Below are 19,057 nucleotides of genomic sequence, written 5' to 3' on the forward strand. Positions count from 1 at the left end.
GCAGATGCTTTCCAAGGTGAAGGACACATAGAGGGAAAACTCAAGCTAGAAGTAGATGGCAGTGCAGAGCCTGTGAAGCTACCGAAGAGACCAGTGGCGCTGTCAAAACCACTGAAGAAGGAACTGGCTAGATTTCAAGAACATAAAATCATAACTCCAGTTGAGAAAAGCACAGACTGGATCCGCAGTTTGGTGATTGTGAAGAAACCTTCAGGAATCTGCATAGACCCCAAGCCACTGAATAAAGTGCTCAAATGAAGCCATTATCCCCTACCAACCATAGATGATGTGGTACCAGACCTGGCAAAAGCGAGAGTATTCTCTGTATGTGATGTTAAAAATGGGTTTGGCACATTGAATTAGAAGAAGCATCAAGCTACCTCAACACCATTTGGACGTTATCATTGGTTGCGCATGCCAATGGGAATCAGCCCTGCACCTGAGGTCTTCCAGAGAAAACTAAACCAAGTGTTTGAGGGCGTGCCTGGAATCAAAAGCATAACTAATGAAATCCTTATTGTTGAGGAAGGAGACAATGATCTTGTAGCTGTAAAAGACCATGATGATAAAATGAGAAAGTTCCTGGAAAGTACTGTTAGGCATAGAGAGAGTTTATCAGTTCACATATGGGCGGACAGTAGAAGTACAGTCAGATCACAAACCACTAGAGAGTATAATAAAGATCCCCTCTTTAGTGCACCCAAAGGACTACACGGATGCTACTGAGGCTGCAGATATATGATGTCATACTCAGATACTGCCCAGGAAGACATTTACTTCTATTTGCAGACACACTAAGCAGGGCATACCTCACAGACTCCAGCACAAAACATCCAATAGAAACTGAAATTGAGTCCATTAATATGGTGCACTACTTGCCTATCTCCAACGAGAGGCAAAAGGCCATACAAAAAGCAAGAGCAAGACAAAAATGTGCATATATTAAAGAAGGTGATCCTACAGGGGTGGCCTGACACTAAAGAACATGTACCTCTGGAAGCAACCGTGGTTTTCCATAGCAGAGATGAGCTAAGAGTACAAAATGGAATTATTTTCAGGGGTGAGTGTGTAGTTATACCAGCTTCTCTTAGAGCAGACATAATGCAAAGAGTCCACTCCTTACATATTAGAGTAGAAGGAAGAGCACGTGAGAGTATCTATTGGCCAGGAATGAATGCACAGCTGAAAAACATACATGGAGCAGTGTAGTGCGTGGGGAGTCAAGCAACAAACAGAAATCTTACAATCACATGAAGCTCCAAGTAGACCCTGGGAAACAGTGGGAACAGATTGATTTACTCTCAATGAGAAGGACTATATGATTACCATTGACACAGTCCCAATTGAAATCGATTGGATCTTGATCTGCTGCTGATGGAAATGAACAAGGAGTCTTATTTTCAAACCACTTTCAAGCCGGTCCCAGTGGCGGGTGGAAAAGTGACATAAGCTACCTAGCTTTGATAATCAGGGTCAAAGTTGTTTGTTATACCCATACTAGTGTTGTAACATTAACAGCTTTATGTTCCTTTATTTAATATGTAAGTGGGGGCATTCCTTAGACTCATATTGTATTTCTTTCACATACAGCTAGAAGGTCTGGTGGCCACAGGAGCTTATAGGTTGAGAGACCTGCCCCAGATCATTTTACTTAGTGCAGATTGCAACCCAGCTGCACTGGGAAAGGACAGTTGTTTTTTTTAAGGGATAAATTAAATACACATGAATTGAGTAACCATTTCCAGTGTCTGTATATTTGTATCTGCTGTTTTATCCATTAAAATCAGAAGCCCTAATCTCAAACCAGTAATTTTTGTTTCGGGAAGTTTGAGAAAAGGTGGACTAGAGCCAATTAAATTAGGCAACAAAGCCGCAGGAATGAATTTGCAACGTAAAATATGTTGGCTATTAGCACCCCTCCCCGCCCCCAAAGCAGGATTATTATTTTTTTCCACCATAATTTAACTTTTGTTTTTTTTTCAAAAACATTTTCTGGGCCTGAACACTAAAAAGTCCCGATAAATCATATGTCCAGGCAAAATAAAAAAATAATGTGTGGAATCGGTAAAGCTAACACATCTTGTTTCCTGCGAGTAAGATTTTTTTTTTTTTTTTAAAGAATGCTAATTTAGCATTTTTATTTGTATCGGTAACAGTAATAATAAAACCAACAATGCAGCTGTTTTACAACACATCATATATCGTACCTCTCCCCTTACCCCAGCCCTAAAACCTAACCCTAACCAACAAACACCACATGGTGCCCTCTGCACACTTTCTTGTGGATATTCCTTTGTGCTGCTTCCGCACACAGCCTTGTCTCGCACAGCATTGTGGGAAAGCGGTAAATCCAGTCCGCCTGAGCAACTTGTGTCAACAGAGGGGTTTGTCAAAGTTAAAGACTACAGCGGCGGTGAGTTTCTAATGAAACGATTGAATACTGAGACCCACTAGTTTGTAATATTATATTCATGCATACAGGCGCGTCTTGTTGTTAGAAAGGGGGCGTACGTTGTAAAGCAGAAAAGTGTTTTCCTGGCTCGGATACCGTGCTTGTCCAATCACAGCACTTTCCTGGGTTCACCGACCAGTAGAAAGTGGCAGAGGGGAGGGACTTCGGCCTGGTGTTTTTAAGTTACAGGCGACACAGACCTTATCAGAAAGAAGCAGAGAAACCGAATTTGGTTTACGTTAATAACAGACTGTTTATTTTGGTTAATAGTTGGTACTGGTGTTTGAGCTTGTGGTAAATCGGCTAGGTGGAGTGTGCTTACATTCAATTATTTAACCTTGTTAATATTAGAATGCTTTTGGATGTCGAGAAACTATTTGTGGAAAATTAATTCTCAGATGAACGAACGAATTAATTTATTTTACTGGGTGTTTAAGTTACCCCAATAAAAAAAAATCCCTTACAACAATATAAAACGTTACAATTAAAGTAAGTCACTGCATTTTTTAAAGTTATTTTTTTTGTATAACACACACAAGAATGATTTCCCTTTACAATCAAACATTTCAAGTTTTTCAGCCCTGATATACTTGCAGTAGAATTTGAGGCATCACCCATAGATTTTTAAATGGTTGTTGAAGCACTGTTTGTAAATAAGAAAATAAAGTTGCTACATGGTTGTTTGTTTGTTTGTTTGTTTATTTATTTATTTATTTGTGCAGATTTGTCCAACACAAAGTTCTTTTCACCATGGCTGGGCCCATGACAGATAGCCATCGAAGGTTTTTGCAGACCATGATGTGCAATGGTATAGTGGATGGATCTAAAGCTAAAACTCTCCATCGACTCTGCTGTGAAACACACAAAGGCAAGTCTTTCTTGGTTTTCATTTACTTTGTTATTACGAAGGCTTTTGTATGACAGATACAGACACCCATGTACAGGTATATGAAGGAATGGGAGTAAGAACCGTTCCTGGTTTTACTAGCAGTTTACTAAGACACACAAGCTTGTTTTAAAACCTGGAATGGATTAAACTGATGCGATTTGTTCAATTGACCCACCTGACACAGAAATAGCTTTACCTTAGCACCTCAAAACAAACATGTAGTCTGGTTCTGTTTTGCTACCTATGGTTGTTAATGTGCTACTTTTTACACCACAGCTGAGCCCATGAACATCCTGAAGATAAAAAGCAGCTAGCTGGCAAACACTTATTTGATAGATGCAGACAATAGTATAATCACTTTAGACAGTAAAGCTGTCTCTGAAAGTGTCCCAAAGGGTCATACTGTATGGGCTACCTACTGTATTATGTCTGAACACCTGTTAAGCATGTGTAATTCAGTCCTTATGATGGCAATACATCATTTCGGCTCGCACTAGAAAGATCTGTGACTATATGCATACAGAGAAGGCAAATAAGAGAGTCGGTTCCATAAGTGTTTGGCTTAGAAAGGAAGCGTGCTGGTGTTTAGTATGTGATAGTGCTGTACAATATTGTATGCCGTTATAATTTGTATGCAAGCAGTAAAAGCAAAACATATTTGTTGTTGAACAGCCTGTCCTGCAAAACAGTGTTTTTTTGTTGTTGTTTGTTTGAAATCTGCCAAGATGTTCATTGTGTAGCAAGCTTATTCATAGGGTGTTCTACCTAATAGTAAAAATACAAATTCTGAGTTCAGCAGTTGTTCCTGCTGCTTAGAGTATACTGTCTGGAGCAGGCCTTGCTGCCAGGTAATTGCCTTAACACTCTCATCATGGTCACATATGATGTCTGCTGAATTATGGCTGTATAACTGAAGATGATAGCGGTCAGCGCTTAGGGCTGGAAATTGTTCTCTTGTCTTCCTGTTCTAAAATGGATGATTTATTTTATTTATAAGATGTTCAATGTGCGTATGTTTAACCTACAGTGAGTTATGCTCCTGATAAGCTGGACGAGTTTGTCAACATTATCAATACACAGCTCCAGCCAATGTTTATGCAGATCAGAAAGGGGATGTCCGAGGAAGATGGCCAGCAGTATTATGCTCTGGTAAGTGGAGGGTTGTTATGTGTTTGTTTTTTTTCTGTAAATCCTTGCATCGTTGCCTCTGATGATTTCCCAGCTTACATTCTGTATATTACTCTTCTAACTTGTGTGCCTAATGATTTCTCCTTGCAGGTGAATCTTGCGGATACAGAAATAACAAGAATGGCATCTGATTATTCAGACAATGAATTAGAGTTGTTCAGAAAAGCAGTGAGTACAGTTTTACTGAGGCACCGTTCTTTTAATTTGCAATACTGTTTTTCTCTGATATCTGTTATCTGCAAGGGGGGTGGGGTGGATTTGAGGGCATTGCTCTCTGTGTTTTAGGGGGAAAATTGCCTTCTATGATTTGTCAAATCCTTTATTTATGTTCTGCACAGTAGTTTTTGTCTGCTTCAGCTGACGGGTTCTGTTTCATTTTGATTTCTAGATGGACCTGATTGTTGAATCTGAAAATGGAATGGCCTGCTCCACAGACATTTTAAACCTGGCGGATAAACTCCAGTCAAAGAAAATGAAAAAGAAAGAAGTAGAAGGGGTTCTTCAAAGGCTGGTCGTAGACAAGTGGCTCTGTGAGGTAAAATAAGGGACAATGGAAGAAATAAAAATAATCTACCCTAAGATTCTGTCTGTAAAATGATTTGACTATTTAATGTATAACCCCCACGTGAATCTGCAATAGACTGATTTTATCACCTGCAACAGTGGAGAACGCCTGTGAAAGTAGACTTTTAAGAAATATTTTGAGAACTGCTGATCTGTTTGGAGTTCTTCTTGGTACTGGCATTCCTCATGGTACGTGAGGGTATCAGAACTGAGGTAACTGTATGATTAGTGACCACTTTGATGAATCATAACATTCAGGAAGTATTTAGAATAAATCTTGTGTTCTGAACATCCAAATTACAGCTAGCTCATTGATAAAGAATGCTGAAGTTCAAACTTTTTTTTTTTATGATCTCTTAGGTTATGTACTTGGTGCAGTAAAATGGAGGTACTTGTAAACACTTACACCTGGCAATTTATTTTAAATAGTGGGCAATAAAAGCTAGCTGTGTACTTTGGGAGCAGCTAGTGTATGTGGTTTTATGTGGATAGGTGAAACCCTTCCAAACTTTCCACATGTCAAGCGCACCTGTCGTTCGTGTTACTCTTCCAGGCTTGAGAGAAGGGTTTTATGTTAAGGAATCAAATTATTGTGTTTACTAAATAGGAACAGCCCCCTCTGTTAATGAGCATAGATTAGGGGCGTGGGAGGATAGGGCCACAGTTTAGATAAGATAAAGACAAGTCCGATAGAACAGGGTTCTATTGTATTTTATTTGTGTTTGTCATATTAAAATCTGTTCCTGTTTTATTTTATTAGAAAAATGGAGAGTATACACTGAGTACCCGTTGCATTATGGAGATGGAGCAGTACATACGGAACATGTACCAGGATCTAGTCAAATTGTGTAACATCTGTCACAACATTGCTATACAGGTAAGTGTGTGTGTGATATATATATTATACTGTATTCCTTCGAATTTAAGACCCACTTTTTGAACCATTTTTTGCTTCTCAAAAATAGCCTGCGTCTTAAATTCGAGTACAGTATAGTGATGTATGTATTAAAATCGCCAACAGAAGATGTGACTACCCAAGTACACAAACAGCAACGTGACTGACTGCTGAGAAAAGACAAACCAAAACGTTACTGCCCAATCTCGAATCATCCATGACATACAGGCAGATATTTTCAAAGAAGCGTCATTAGCTTCCTGGGGACTTCAAGGAGTACCAGCCCGGACAGATCGGAAATGCTGATCAGACCCTCGTAACGCCACAGTTCACAAACTGGGATAAAACAGGTGTGAGCAATCATATGCTATATATAGAATTTTGTGAAAGATTTCACAAATTTTAAGGTTCGTAGCCCCTTAAAATCAGACCAAGACACAAGAATTTGAAGTTTTTAATAGCACTTTTGTGCCGTTTTATTAATTACAGAAATAAAAGACAGTTGCACCAAAACAAAACAAATCCTAACTCCGTTTTGGAGCGCTAACTAAACTTTTCGGGTAAATCCCTAACTATAAAACCGGACGGCTACACCGTTTACCGGTAGAACAGAACAGTTTTCAAACAAACACAAAAAGGTCTCCACACCACCTTCATGAACCCAGGCAGGTTTTCACCACTGTAACAGCCTCATTCCACACACAGACTGGAGACTGCCCTGAACAAACATTTTTCTTTGTTAACATGCATTGAAGTGTAAACTGTTCTGTACAGGGGTAAACATTTCGTTTGGTCTCCGTGCTGGTTTTGCATAATGACTGGCAGTGGTTTTATGATGTGTTTTTATACATTAGGAACAATGCGAACCTCATTTTACACAAGACCTGCGTAGCTGTCGCAGCAGAATCATTTCTACTTCCGCGTAAACTTGTTTTGAACTCTGGATGCAAAAAGGGTAAACGGTTAACCCAGTTCTGCCCCCTGATACCCATCTGTAATTAATATTCACATCTACAGTAATGCCATGAGACTTCTTTCCCTTTGATTCCATCTTCTTGAAATGTACAACTTGCAGTACGTTTTTTAAATGTAATTTCCTTTGCAGTGGATGAAGCCTTGGTCATCTGAAAAGCAGATTCAACTCTTTCAGAAAGTAGCACATGTAAAGTTGTTATTACTATACTCCTGATTTAAAAACTAAACAAGAACAGTCCCAGTTAAAAAATGTAAACAGAAGCACAAACCTGCATTTTATATGTCTCTTCTGTAAGCAGGCCACGGCAGTTTGATTTATTTTAACAATACAGTCCAAGAGTCACACACGAGGAAGTAATTAATTCTATGCAATTCTTTAATCCAAACAGGGATGCATTGATTTATTTTAATTAGACTCCATTTCCTGTCAGCTGTGTTATTGTCCTTACCTAAGCTCATATTGCATATATATTATAACTACATTGCATTTTATTTTGCTTACAGAGCCAGATGTGTGAAAACCCCTCATGTGGAATAAAAATGCACGTGCCCTGTGTAGCAAGGTATTTTCGAGGTCGCACTGAACCGCACTGTCCTGCATGCAACGAGTTCTGGCCTCATGAGATTCCAGGTAAACTAACCGTTTTATTGCTGAGAAATCTATAAAATGATCCATAAAATACATGTTCTTAGCAGCCAGTGGTTTGTAAGTATTAACAGCTGGAGGTATAATAAATGAATGCTGCGTTTGTCCTTCAGGGCAATCCTGGAGTAGTTAAAGGGGAGCTGACATAAGCTTGAACACGGAACAGCATTATGTTGGAACTGGTGCTATTGGAGCGACAGCAGCTTAACTAAATAACATAACCATTTATGTCTTATGTTTCAATAGTCAAATACAAAAATAAAACCAGTACTGTTGAAGGACATGTTATTTAAAACTAGCAATGCAAATAGAATTGTACAACCTATCTAGTTCAGATACAAAGTTGGGAGAGAATACACTGGGGGTGGGTTTACTGTTTCAGTGTCAATAAATGTGTGTAAAGCTAAAACAAGCATTAACTGTATAATGGAAAACTAAGATAACACAAGATAAAATCCCCATTGAGTCGCTTGTAGTGTGCAGATTTGGCAGCAAATAAAAGCGCAGCATCTTAAGTAGGGTTGTCCATTCTCCAGCTTTGCTTGCTGTGTCTCAGGAGTGGCTGTGGTAGCTCAGCTCCAGGCAGGCTCCAGAGCAGGTGGAGACCCCCTGCTACAGCTGCTATTTGATATTTCTTTTTAATTTGTTCAATCAGATTTAAGTTTGTTTTTTTTAGAGACAAGAATGTGAAATCTGGGTTTAAGACAAATTTCTATGAATTTAGACTCTATTCCCCTTGTATCCAAAATTAGACGTTTTCTGAAAGCTTATGAAACATGCGCTGGGGAAAAAAAAATGTTATTGATTGCTTTCATATGTTTATATAATATGCTTAATAATTTTAGGAGGGTTGTAACATTTTGAGACCTGTTTTCTTTTATGGTACATTTTCTCAGTCTTGGTGTAATAATAATGTGCAATGCAATTTAACTGCACAATAAAGTACAGTCCTTTTGTTTTGTAATTAATTCAAGAGGGTGAAGTCAGACATTTTTTTACATTTTTTGGGATATTTTTCAACTTTAATAGTGTTACATGTAATGACTTTGATAACGTTTGAAAATATTTGTACCAGCAGTATAATACATAAATGTTACATGGATAGAATCGGTGTACATTTCATTTAAGGGTCTGTCAGTCACACACTACATTGTGAATATGAGAACTGCCTTGATTTTATAGCAATCTTAAAGCCCTGCGCAGATACCAAAAATTGTGCCCGCATCCGCGAGACTAACTTTATCCGATCCGCACTCCTCCTTGATAAAAACATCCGCAAAAATTCACACAAATTACAAAAATATGTTTGAAGATGTTGGGATTGAGGGGATTATTGGGAGCATGTTAAGTGTGTGTGTTGTCTGTTCACGGAGCAAGCATGGGACGATTGGGTCGCTTTGTTCTCCCTCTCTCTCTTTTATCAGTATGTGGCCAAGACAAATTTGGATAGCTAGCTGTAATTTTGTAAATGTTTTATTGCTGTTATTTCACTGTATTAGTAATTGTAGATTGTTAATTTTTAACATAATTTCCGAACACAAGTAATTAACTTCCATCAGGAAGACATTGCAGGGCCCTTTTTTTTAACCCCACAATTTTAAACAACAGTCTTACAAGAACAGCAGTAAAGAACAGTGACATGCATCAGAACAAATAACATTTTACGTTGCAAAAAAATAAATCACTCAGGTCAGTAATACTTTCAGTAGCTGCAAAGCTGAGCTACAAAAATAAGACAGCGGCCTATAGAACTATGCCTGCCGTTGGCTCCGAGTCATGATCCCGGTTCCGTTTCACATTTATGTTTTAATATGTTTGATGTACCTGTTTTATGGCTACTGAAAGCACAGACTTTCTTGCATGAGACACAGGCGACGTATCCAGCCACAGTGTGTCAGTTGTCATCGGCAAGTAATTTGAATGTTTTTCAAATTGATGACTTGCCTTTCTCATTTTCCTTTAAGCTGTATTCACCTGTGATTAATTTCTTGCAAATTTTGGTTCTACATATTTAAAAAAATAAAATAAAAGAGTTCGAAAACTTTTTTAAACTGTGCAAACAGGTGACTGTGTCAGCTGACAATGTTGTCACATGTTTATACTCACTCTTTGTACTCTGGGCTCTGCAGTGAGAAAATAAACTGATGGCTTGATAAACACAAGCTGAATTTTTAACAACGGAATAGTAATAATTATTATTATTATTATTTATATCTGTATCCGCCATCCGCAAAGATATAAAACAATACACCGCACCCGCATCCCTGGATTAGCAGGGTTTACCAATCTTCACCAAGCTTTTATTTGATTATTCAATCCCAGCCTATGTATGTTTCGGATTGCATTTAATTCCCTGTCCTCTTACTACACAATTAAGGGGACCCTCTCTGTGTGCCTGCACTGGTTTTCATCAATGGTAATGGCTACAGATACTGGAATACATGATTCTAGTTGATAATTGTATACGACTCCTTATATAAACAGAAATATTATGTACATTGAAGTACTTCTGTATTTACGTTTAGTTATTTTTATGTACTTTTTTTTTATTCATTGAAATGTTTGAACTGAATAATTTAGGAAGATTTTTAAAAATGTGAAACGCAGGAAATAGTGGAGGTGCTCCTGAACCTCAGAGCCGGCTCCATGCTCCGGAGTGCTCCAGTAACCTAGCTCCAGCTCTGCTCCGGAACCTCAGCGCCGGCTCCATGCTCCGGAGCGCTCCAGTAACCTAGCTCCAGCTCTGCTCCGGAACCTCAGCGCCGGCTCCATGCTCCGCAGCGCTCCAGTAACCTAGCTCCAGCTCTGCTCCGGAACCTCAGCGCCGGCTCCATGCTCCGGAGCGCTCCAGTAACCTAGCTCCAGCTCTGCTCCGGAACCTCAGCGCCGGCTCCATGCTCCGCAGCGCTCCAGTAACCTAGCTCCAGCTCTGCTCCGGAACCTCAGCGCCGGCTCCATGCTCCGGAGCGCTCCAGCTCTGCTCCGGAACCTCAGCGCCGGCTCCATGCTCCGGAGCGCTCCAGCTCTGCTCTGGAACCTCAGCGCCGGCTCCATGCTCCGGAGCGCTCCAGTAACCTAGCTCCAGCTCTGCTCCAGAACCTCAGCACCGGCTCCATGCTCCGGAGCGCTCCAGCTCTGCTCCGGAACCTCAGCGCCGGCTCCATGCTCCGGAGCGCTCCAGTAACCTAGCTCCAGCTCTGCTCCGGAACCTCAGCGCCGGCTCCATGCTCCGGAGAGCTCCAGCTCTGCTCCGGAACCTCAGCGCCGGCTCCATGCTCCGGAGCGCTCCAGTAACCTAGCTCCAGCTCTGCTCCGGAACCTCAGCGCCGGCTCCAAGCTCCGGAGCGCTCCAGTAACCTAGCTCCAGCTCTGCTCCGGAACCTCAGAGCCGGCTCCATGCTCCGGAGCGCTCCAGTAACCTAGCTCCAGCTCTGCTCCGGTACCTCAGCACCGGCTCCATGCTCCGGAGCGCTCCAGTAACCTAGCTCCGGCTCTGCTCCGGTACCTCAGCACCGGCTCCATGCTCCGGAGCGCTCCAGTAACCTAGCTCCAGCCCTGCTCCAGCATCCTCAGCACTAGCTCTGCAGCGACAGCTCCAGCTGTGCTTCAGCTCCAGAGCTCAGCTCAGAAAACTGGCAAGCTCCACTCTGGCTCCAGACCCTGGAGCATGGCCAACCCTAAAGTTCATTCATCAATGTTTTGTGAAACTGTTTTTTCCTCTTGTTTGTGGCATTAATGTGTTTTTTTTTTTTTCTGTCAGTGATAAGTAGGTCACAGTCCCAGATTCCTTCACCTAGTCAACCAGCGTCATCAAAAGAAAACTCCGCTCCATCCACTAAAACACCACGCTCCAGCAGACTGAGGAAGTGAAGATATTTTTTGTTTAATGGGAATGTTATCATTTCACAAATTGCAGAAGAAAAAAATAAAAATAAAGCATACTTCAAAGACATAGTGTTTTTATTGTGATTGAATATAAGACTACATCCAGGTATGTTAAAATATAACAGCATTACATTTGAATACCTTTGTTGTAATAACATTTACAGACTGTTGGTCAAAGTCGTTATCACCAAACTTAAATCTGCAAGGGGTCAAACGCTTTTAAATCTCCTCAAGCCAGCCACAAGGACTCTCAAACTGTTTTTTTTTTTTTTAGCAATTAGCAACAGCCTTGACAGGCAAGCAGCCTTTTGTCATCTCGTGCAAGTTAATAGAGAAACTGAAAGCCTAGTGTAACCATGTAATTATTTTATTACACCTATAACTGTCTCCAGAGAGTTCCTTTTACTGAAGTTTAAATAAAGGTCAAAGATGAAACACAGTAATTGTGTTTTCATGTATTCGGTAAGTACCACCCTGTGGACAAATTAACGAACCACTATTTTGTCTCTTAGTAGTGTTTGTCAAGACCACCAAAAACTGACAGAGAAGCTGATATCAAGGGATCGCACATAATGCCAATACTTCACAGGGATAAAAGGAACTTCTCCTGGGTGAAACTGGGCCTTCGCAAAATCTGGAAACCACTGCAAATCTGGGTTTTCAACCTCACCTAGAAAACAACAAACCAATGACCTGTATTAAATAATGTGATGAAGAGGACATCACTGAACTTGTATCCAATAAACCTCTTGGTACTGTTAACATGCAACTGTATTTGGGGCGTGGAACAATGTTACTAGGTTTTGCATTCACATTGGTAAATGCAAAAAGCACTAGCATTAATAATAACAGTAGCATCTTCTAGAAATACGTAAATAATGTCGATGACCAAGTTTAAACTGATTCCGGTAGTTTTGGGATTGATGATGGGAGTTACGAGACCAGTGTATTGTAAATATTGGCATTCAAAGTGAAAGAAAAAGTAAAATACTGCTGATTTAGTGGAGCTACGAGAGAAAATAATCATAATAATAACATTTGCACAGACCAGCAAGTACAACTTCCCTGAGGATTTTTTTAGACCTTGCTCCCTTTTGCTTGATTGAAAAATCAAATACTCTGGAAAAGTTTTATTTTTTATTTTTTATTCTGTTATTCTTTTTAATCTTGCTACTGGGACATCTGTAAATGCAGATGTTAGCAATTATGCTTTCTATTTAAAGGCATAGTGTCTCATGCATGAAAGGTTAGGTGGTCCTGTAATCGGCATACAATCTTTTTTAGGTGTCTCTAGGGTAGTGGTTACCAGTGTTTCCCAAGGTATGGATGATTTGTGTTTAGGGATTTTCCCCAAGAATCACTAGACAGACATTTTAGCAGTGACAGAAATGTTTTATAATCTTTGCACAAAAAAAAGAGGCTGTTTTCCTAAAAAAATATTGTTAGGCACAAAGAACAGCGGTAAACTCTGTAGACTGGAAACACAAAGGCAAAATTATCCCCAACATCACGTAGTTGAACTATGTTTTTCAAGGGCAGGAAGCAGCTTGTTAGCAAATCCCATTGTATGAATGTCTGGCTCCACACGTAGTCATGTGAGTTTTGAGAAATATCAAACCAGTTTCCAATATCTGACTACTGTACCCTTGGGAGCTTGAAACCCAACACACTCCAAACATGTTGTGAACGAAGCAACACAAGTTTCCCATAAACGCCCACTCAGTCTAGAAGCACGCCAGTTACTGGAACAGAGGGAAATGAAGCAGAACATGTTGCAATCTACATAGTATCTAAACATAGTAAACTGACCATGAAATGCATTTGAAAGGTATGAATGTTTGATGGTTTTAGATGCCCCGCATATCACACAGAAGCTTGTTAATGATGAAAAGCTCTTCAGCCAATGTGGAAGTGCTCCTATAGTAACTGATCAAACAGATGATGCTGGGACAAGTATCTCATGCAGCTCTCTGTCCTGCCAACGATAGAAACAAAGCTATATGTTGGATTTCAATATATATATATAAACACACACACACACACAATTCAGTGCAGAAGCGTGTTTATGAACAGATATCAACATGTACACTAGTACAACTCTGTATTCTGTGCTGTGGGTATGTGACTTCAGAACCGCCATGAAATTAAACCACAACATAAGCAAGAACTACGGGGGCGAGACGCAAACGCGCTCGCTTATTTTATTAAATCAAATATTTAAACAAAACACTCAAAATAAACGGCGCGTGGGCCAAAACAATTAGACAAACAAATAATAAGTACATATTAATTAAGTATTGTGCTGGTGTTGAACCAGCATGAGTAGCAATTGTTATATATTTTGTGTACCTCCTCTGTGCGCCCAAAAGCTGCAGGTATTTTATATTATGTCCGAGTTTAATAATCTTCGTGACTGGCAGATAATTCAATAATCAGTAGCTGGCTGATCAGTCACGCATTCTCGCGAGAGTACTGAAATATAAAATACAAACAATAACAGTAATTGCGTATAGCTTTTCGTCCGCCCTGTATTTTACAAATACAAAATAATCCAAACCATGATATGCACAGGGGCGGGGTGTTACCCGTCACAGTATGTAACACACACACACACACACATATATATAGAGAGAGAGAGAAAAACTGAGTAACATGGAACAGCGGTAGGAGTGCAGTAGGTACGGACCTGGCAGAGAATATGTTTATCTAAAGTCATTCACTGTCAGCAGTATCTGTGACCATTCTCCATCAGTGCATTTGGAGCCCACTTCAACAGCGACAGTCGCAGTTAGTTTGCTGTCGTATGTAATATTTGCAAGCCTTTTTATTGTGGGTTTTTCGCGTGTGAAAAAAACAAAAACAAACAAACAAAAAAAAACTGCTAATATTTTTGGCACGAAATCAAATTCCACTAACAATACATACTTCGTGTATTGCAACAGGTCACAAACATTTCTGGAGCAAAATTGGTTTTATGGGTGTGATTCGCTAAATGTCTTGGTCGCAAATGGCTTTACAGTAATTTGTTCTGAAGTGCTCCAGCGAAGGGCAATGGCTCCTGGAAACGGCTGCTTCTGGTTTAATTTCTGGTGTCGCATTCTGTCCTTGGTTTCTGTAAACAATGAGCAATCGTGAAAAGTACACACAGTAACCAGACATGATGTGCTTGTTTGTGTACACTGTGGTGCTCATAAAACTCGCTCTAACATGTAATACACACAGTAACCAGACATGATGTGCTTGTTTGTGTACACTGTGGTGTTCATAAAACTCACTCTAACATGGAATATGTGATGGGAACCAATTAAAAATAAAAAATAAAAACACTGCACACAGTTGCACCAGGGAGAAAAAAAACTAAACAGAAGTGATCTCATTTGACTTTTTTTTTTTTTTTTTGAGCTGTGGACAAATCAGAGGGAATTGTTGCGTTTCAATTCATTGGATCATTGTGTTTTCATTTATTTAAGGTCACGCCACTATACACTGCACAGGTTTTGTGGGTTCTGCCAATGTGACTGACCCGGTGTATATTAAATAATGAAATGCAGCCAAATAAAGCCATTTCTCTGTGTTCAGTGAGGCAGCCACTTGTTTTTCTGTGTCCCCCCCACCAAAAGAAAAGCTTAAGATTAGCTGAACTTCATTATACTTTTTTTTTCCTATTCAATCTTTTTTTGCTCATTTTTTTGAAGGCCTTTCCATGGTAAAACAGCAAAAATGCTGTGCAGAAATACTATGGTAGTTTTAGAAGGGATACACCTTATTCATTTTTTAAAAAAGAAACTATACATTTGTGAATATAGCTACAGTACCTGACCTCAGCGTGTCTACACCATCAGTTAACTTGTCTGTAGCACAGAGTCAAGGATGCATTGTACTAGGTGATGATGTAACGCTACTGGAAATGTACAGCGTTTGCATATGCAGTACGGTATTAAGAGGCAACAGAACTGGGCTCTTGCAATGTATTCTCTTCTTCACCAGTACAGTAATAGCAAAAAGACTTGTGCTACCTGAAATGTTGTCAGAGTGGAAACAAAACTTTTTCCTGTGCTGCCCTTGTGTCGCTTGGTCCAAGTAAAACTTTTTTTTTTTAAATGAAAATCACCATGTGAATCAAGATGTAAAAATAAAAGCACCATCGATCAATCCAGTTATATATCCATGTCGTTTTTCTCAGCATAATTCTATGTGATATGGTGGCTTTTTTTTAAAACTAAATGTCTCAACCTTAAAATGAGCCAGATTAGCCCCAAGTGTGTATAGGTAACATAATAAGGTGTGTCTTATTAAAATCATAGTAAAACCAGGAATGGATCAAACTGCTGTGCAATGGGAGTCTTATTGCCATCGCTGTAAAAGCATGTTTATGAACTGATATCAACAAACTGCTTGTAAAATACCACTCGCTATTCTTTGCTATGGGTATGTTGACACATTTTTATAACACCTTTACAATAAGTTCCTAGTGTAACTCCACCGTGATTTACAATGCGAGGCACCCTGAGTTTAGTCAGACTTCAGCAGGTGTTGTTGGCCGTGTGTTTTGGTGGGGTACAGAACCGTCTGACTGTTCTCTAAACACGTTATTTCTTTCTGAGACAGCGGTGTAGGTTTTTATTTTTTCTTTCTTCCTGCAGTATAATCTCATAATGAAGCTGGAACTCAGCAGTGACTTCTAAAAGTTTCAGGGGTGCATTAGCGAGAGAGAGAAAGAGAGAGAGAGCGCACATTTCACGGAGTTAAGCTCCTGGGCTAGAGCGCTGAGATTTCCTAATCTCATATGGGCCTTTTGATAATTAGTTTTAGCAGATCATTTACTTCCTTACAACATGTGGTAATCAGTTCCATCCTTTTGATTGTCTTTTTGACTTTCAGAAGAAGAAGAAAAAATGCTTGTTGTTTTTCTTAAATGGTAAATTATTAACAGTCTATCAGATTCGTCAAAGTTGTCTGCCTATTCAAAAGGAGTGCTAACCCATGTTTTAACATCTATTTCCTACCTCTTATTAGCTTTATTAACTTTATGACCTGCCCCCCTTTTAGTGCACCGAGAATCTTCTGATTCTTACATTGTCTGGATATAGAAGTATTTTAAATACAATCCTACATATAAATGGCTGTATCCGGGTACCTTTGCTGTAGGTCACACAATCTGACTGCAACCATATATTAAATGACTAGGTACCAGGATGCAGCAGCAGCGTTTTGTCTGCAGTACAGTATTGTCTTCGGAATACGTGCGTATTCCAAAATGAATTCTAGAATACAAACTTTACTCTGACATGTCCTTTTGCTGCAATAATCAGAGATCCTCTAATAACAGGGGAATGACCTCTAAATGAAGTTTGCATACATGAAAGACAATTGAAAGGGCCTGATTTGTCATTGTGGGCTTGCCTCAGCTCCCATCTTGGACTTCTGTCAAGGTTTTAAGTTGATATGAGATACATCATCCATCACTGTCGAGACGAATTGGATTAAAAGCTGGGTTACTCAGATTGGAAGGATATTTGGCTAAAAGGTACTGGTCTGGGCAGTCTCTTTAATGTGCAAGTTAGTTGCAAACACAATGAAAGCACGGCTTCAGACTTGTGTCAACACCCTTGTGTTGTCCAGTCTTTAGTGGTTGCTGTTTAAAAGATTAACTCTGTAGGGATATTCCTGGCTAAATTAAAACTCACAGATAATGAAAACTTGATTTTGTTTGAAGTTACCTATACATTCTTTACAAGCTTCCCACAATAAAAGCACAGCAGTGTAATACAGCATAGTGAAAGTATGGTAAAGTATAGGTAAGCATCGTAAAGCCTGGAGAGGTATGGTAAAGAAATGCAATTGCATAGCGGAACCATGGCAATAGCATGGTAAAACTGCAAAATGACTGCAAATGTACTGATTTATAAAAAACTTACATGCACCCCAGTGAGTCAACAGGCAATTCACAAACATACAACCACTGGGGTTGTTGTACTTGTTGTTGTTTTTATGTTGTTGTTGTTGTGCTGTTAAAGTCGTGCCAACGAGCACACCTTGTAAATCTCAGGACATATCCTAAGTGGTTTGTTTTTAGTGGATGGATTGATTTTTAAAATGACAACATCTGTTTAGTTGTGCTTCATTTCTTGTTAATTCCTCCCTTGGTGATTGTGTCGGCTGTTGGGTGAATATTAATCAGCTGTTTAAGACAATGAGTAGTGAATGCAGCTAGCTGATCTGTGAAGGAGTGTCTGTGCTGGGGACAAAAGTAATAACATCATAACAGCTGCCTTTAATATGTATTAGCTGTTCCAAAGCCTGCCTGTAAATCTGTCCTGATCTTGCTCATGGAAATGAGTTTAATGATATGTTTAAAATGCAGTAGATGAAATGCATTTCTCTCGGTTTAGCCTGTTATATATATGCATTTTTTATAGGTGTGCATTCAAAGATAAATCTCAAAATGCTTTGTTTCAAAAGATTCAAGTCTGATACATGTCATTTACTTTTCTACTCACTTTACAAGGGGGTCCTTTATGCTGTGAAACTGTTTAGAAGGCTTCCATTTGCCCCACAATGCCATTCCCCCAGCGCCTGAACCCCAGTTTTGTGGCTCCTGATGACTGCATTTATATAGGGGGGAGGGCAGTATCGTTTAATGCTTCAGCACAACTTTTGTTGAAGTGGTTTATTTAGCTACGGAAAAACAAAACAGAAAAAACAAATGTTTAGAAGCAAACATGAGTGCATTGCACGACAAACCTCTTCACTGGGGCTCAGGAAAGCATCGGTGTGTGACAGCCAGCCACGTTTACAATCTCCTGCACAGTTACCTGAAGCGAGAGCTTTACCTTCTTTGCCTGTTTGCTTGACGGAGAGACGGTAAACTTTGTTGAGTAAATGAATTTATATGCCAGTATAACCCTAATACATTCTGCTTGAGAAGGACATTCTTAAGCATTTCAAATTGATTCGTGCGGCGCGCTGTAATTGTTGAGTGCAAGTGCACGGGCAGTGATGTCTTTATTATCTTGTTTTCTATCTTTTTCTTCGCGTCTCCGTCAATCTGCTGGATTAAAGCTGGCGTCTGCCTTGTTCCTCTGTGCGAAGGGGGGTCACAAAGTGACGTACAGCATTGCGAGTCTTGTGACTCCATGGAATTAGCCAATTACAAATGTAGGACATCCACGGGCTTCAGTGTTTTACTCAAATTCAATGAATGTTTTACGTTTGCTTATAATAAGGCTTGCTCCTTTTCTGCGTTTATTTTTCAGGGGCTCACAAAATACCGTAATAGGTCAGTTTTTGAGTATTTGACTGGGATTTTTCATTGGAAGAGAAGCAAATAATTAATTTAAAATGATCAAATTAGTGATAAGGCCCTGCATATATATATATATATATATATATATATATATATATATATATATATATATATATATATATATAATTATTCAGCATGAATGTGATTTACGTAGATGTGTTCTACATTATCTATTGAATTTGTTATTATATCCTAATTCTCATGCACTCCATTTATGTTCCAATTGATATTCAAACATTCCTCTTACCAAGCTTTTA

The 19,057-nt window shown here is 39.5% G+C and overlaps 1 protein-coding gene and 2 long non-coding RNA genes across 3 annotated transcripts; 1 reads left to right on the forward strand and 2 right to left on the reverse strand.

Annotated features, from left to right (window-relative positions):
- The first annotated feature begins 2,265 nt into the window (after nucleotides 1–2,265).
- On the forward strand, nucleotides 2,266–11,559 carry nsmce1 (NSE1 homolog, SMC5-SMC6 complex component). Its single transcript, XM_058995744.1, has 8 exons — nucleotides 2,266–2,413; nucleotides 3,175–3,324; nucleotides 4,373–4,490; nucleotides 4,620–4,697; nucleotides 4,918–5,064; nucleotides 5,854–5,970; nucleotides 7,468–7,594; nucleotides 11,370–11,559. The coding sequence occupies exons 2-8, from the start codon at nucleotides 3,203–3,205 to the stop codon at nucleotides 11,477–11,479; spliced, it is 819 nt and encodes a 272-aa protein (XP_058851727.1). The 5' UTR covers nucleotides 2,266–2,413; nucleotides 3,175–3,202; the 3' UTR covers nucleotides 11,480–11,559.
- Nucleotides 10,451–10,944, reverse strand: LOC131699391 (uncharacterized). Its single transcript, XR_009308095.1, has 3 exons — nucleotides 10,757–10,944; nucleotides 10,647–10,708; nucleotides 10,451–10,550 (listed from the first exon to the last, which is right to left on the reverse strand). It is a non-coding gene; the product is annotated as an uncharacterized LOC131699391 (long non-coding RNA).
- Nucleotides 11,560–13,826: 2,267 nt separating the features above from the next.
- On the reverse strand, nucleotides 13,827–18,553 carry LOC131699508 (uncharacterized). Its single transcript, XR_009308183.1, has 3 exons — nucleotides 18,310–18,553; nucleotides 17,995–18,172; nucleotides 13,827–14,606 (listed from the first exon to the last, which is right to left on the reverse strand). It is a non-coding gene; the product is annotated as an uncharacterized LOC131699508 (long non-coding RNA).
- Between the last annotated feature and the right edge of the window lie 504 nt (nucleotides 18,554–19,057).

Source organism: Acipenser ruthenus, chromosome 22 (genome assembly GCF_902713425.1).
Source record: "Acipenser ruthenus chromosome 22, fAciRut3.2 maternal haplotype, whole genome shotgun sequence".
Lineage (NCBI taxonomy): Eukaryota > Metazoa > Chordata > Actinopteri > Acipenseriformes > Acipenseridae > Acipenser > Acipenser ruthenus.